Genomic DNA, 2,875 nt, shown 5'->3' with positions numbered 1-2,875 from the left:
CCTTTGTCTATGTGGAATTTGGCTTCGCCCGAGAGCACTTCATACATATTGGCCCGGGACCATCCCCTGTGTCACCTATTTATGGCTGTCACAATTTTATTCTCTGACACTCTGCTTACTGTGGCGGGGATTGCCACCAGGCGCTCCTGCCGCCAAGATGTAAGCATGCGGCAATAATCTCTTTACCAGCCCGGTGGCTGTTGTGGGTGGACCCTGTCTCAGAAATTGTGTGTGCTTACAATTCTGTTAGTAATGTACCAACATGGCGTTTGGCTCGCCACAGTGCATGCAACACCTATCTTCATAGTATCTCTATTGATTGCTTCAGAGAGTGCCAGTGGCTCATAGCCTGTGGCATCTAAGTGTCATCTGGCCGAGGGGGAGGATCTCGTTTTCTCTCTGTGGCATCCTGCCAAACACTGCCATTGATGGCCTAGATGCCATCAATTCTGAGATTGATAAGGGGGAGGTTCATATGGTCAGAGAAATTCTTGCGAATTTAAACATTAAAGCGGAGGTCATGTCTACAGAAAGTAATCTTGGCAATATTGGTGGGGGAGTTATGGTGGCTTCTAGGGGTGTAGCAGCACAACCCTGCAACCTGAAGTTCAGAGTAGTTTCCCAGGTTTGGGTCACACCAAGTCCACAGCCATGTCTGCGCTCATTGGACAGTGGGCTCCCCTTGTTCCCTGCGCACTTACACAGTGCACATGTACTTAAGCTGCAGAATCTGGAACCGAGATCAGCAATCCCCGTTCTTCCAGCTGAACACAATAGAAGCAGCCACACAAGGGCTGCCCACTCCTTAGCAGACTGGGGAGCCTACTAGTTCCCCTGTTGATCTCCACTTCATCTGCACCCAGCCATACCTGTGGGCACTCACACCCACAACAAACACTCCCCAAAGAGATAAGACACCAGTCCAAATAGTAGATGCTAAACCATCATCTACCCATCCATCTACTATAGGGGGAATGGTGTAGTATTGCACTGATACTGTATTTTAGATCATGAGGCAGGCGAGTAAGTCTTCTCCACAATCTGACCAAGGCAGGCGAGTAAGTCTTCTCCACAATCTGACCAAGGCAGGCGAGTAAGTCTTCTCCACAATCTGACCAATTATTGTCATAGACAGGATATTTTTTGGGGGGAGATGGAGATAGTTCTGGTACAAGTGTTGAGGATGGTATAAGGTTGGGCAGGAATGAGTTTGCCAGTAAAGTCTGGTAAGGTTGATAATGCTTTAGCTTGGGATTTGGATGTAACTGTGATGAGACGGGAACGAGTGGGGTGGCTGCAGAGACATTGATGGAAGAGGAGAGTGTTGTCAGAGAAAGGAACTGTGGGATCACAAAAAATCTGTCCCATTTGATGTTTGTAGAGGTGGTAGTAGTAGAAGGGCGGGGCTGTATGGAAGATGTAGTAGTGATGAGAGAGGTAGTAATGTGGAGAGGTTGACAATAAGGTTGTTGAGTAGTAAGAAGGGATAATGGGGTAGTTGACAAAGAAAGTTGTGGGAGTGGAGATGAAATAGAGGATGTTGGGAGAGGAGGAATGTCTCCCGGAGGTTGAGTATTGACCTGGGTGGATGATGTGATAGCAGGCATTGAGGAGGGGATAGCAGTGTTCAGAATCATGGCCAAAGGAGAGCCTGGAGTCGGGGAACCGGGAGAATTTGAATCAGTGGGGCTTTTTGATGAATGCCCCTACTAATGGTATAAATTCTTTATTTTTGGCCATGGTAAACAGAGTATGTTGGGGAGAGAAACAGTCCATTCCTCAGGGTCCCCTTGAGGGTAAGGGCTAGACAACTAAACAGGGAATACCGTGCCAATGGCTTCCCCAAGCTGTTCAAATGGATAGTAGAAAGGGTTAGAGAAGAGAGGGAAACGAAAAGGGGAGGGAAAAAAACCATGCAATATTAGTTGAGTCAAAGGCTGAGGCTCAAGACAGGGGTAATTCCCAGCATTGGGTCCCAGTCACCATCTCCTAAGCCTCCCACCCCCCACGGGGTGGGAGGCTTATTAGGGGAAAGCAAAAATGAGATATCTATTCTTGCAGATCTAAGAGACCTTTTTTTCAGGAACAGACACCAGACCTAATGAAATGTGTACCGAAGCCTGATTCAAATGGGATCGTTGGAGCTACTGAGTGTGGGGGACGGCGTCGCGTTGACTGTCTGACATTACGACGCGACAGCAAGGTTTCTCCAACCAGCATGTGGTTTAGCTCATCATTGGCTGGACTGACTGATCATGTTCCTGTGGCTTTCATGTTGGAGGAAGTGTAACCGAGTAACCTGACAATAGGTGCTAGAATATGTGTATAGGTGTAGTAAAAATCACAATACTCTGTTTCAGGAAATATTTATTACAATTTTGTTCAGATTTGGATTTGTGCAGATGTACAAAGTATGATTTTTATGTTCAGAAGTCGTAGATTGGATGTGCATACTGTTTGAGATTTGTTTGTATAAATTCTTTATATTAGAAAATATATTGTTTAATAACAGTGTTATAATTTTTTTGGTATAGAATTCCTGAAAGTTCTCTCACTATTCTTTTCTGTTACTGAAGTGAAACAAATAATAATTTAGAGTAGACAGTGATTAATTAAACACTGAATTTATTTAAATGAATATAAAAAACTGAAGTGTTCATCAGTCTCTTCCACTGCAAGTTTAGCACTTGACACTCCCACTTTGTTAACTGTGTGCCACAGCTTTAGACTTGTGAAGGGAAGAGAATGATCTTAAGGCCCTTGTTTTCATTTAAGAACATTAAAGTCCTAATAATCTTATCTGGATCTGATTTGACATACGAGCACTAGATGCATGCTAAATGGGAGTTTCAGAGTTGGGGATGAACTTCCATTT

General features: G+C 44.7%; 1 protein-coding gene across 1 annotated transcript in view; it reads left to right on the top strand.

Annotated features, from left to right (window-relative positions):
• LOC119589955 (sphingomyelin phosphodiesterase 5-like) overlaps positions 1-2,875 on the top strand; it is a 39,397-nt gene that overhangs the window by 36,448 nt on the left and 74 nt on the right. The window contains exon 10 of the mRNA XM_037938641.1: positions 2,084-2,875. This exon is cut by the window's right edge and continues 74 nt beyond it. Within this exon, the coding sequence (XP_037794569.1) occupies positions 2,084-2,290 (207 nt within the window). The 3' untranslated portion in view covers positions 2,291-2,875. The remainder of the gene's footprint in view (positions 1-2,083) is intronic.

This window comes from Penaeus monodon, chromosome 26 (assembly GCF_015228065.2).
Source record: "Penaeus monodon isolate SGIC_2016 chromosome 26, NSTDA_Pmon_1, whole genome shotgun sequence".
In the NCBI taxonomy this organism is placed as follows: Eukaryota; Metazoa; Arthropoda; class Malacostraca; order Decapoda; family Penaeidae; genus Penaeus; species Penaeus monodon.
The sequence above is the reverse complement of the archived record's forward strand: the minus strand, read 5'-3'. Positions and strand labels throughout refer to the sequence as shown.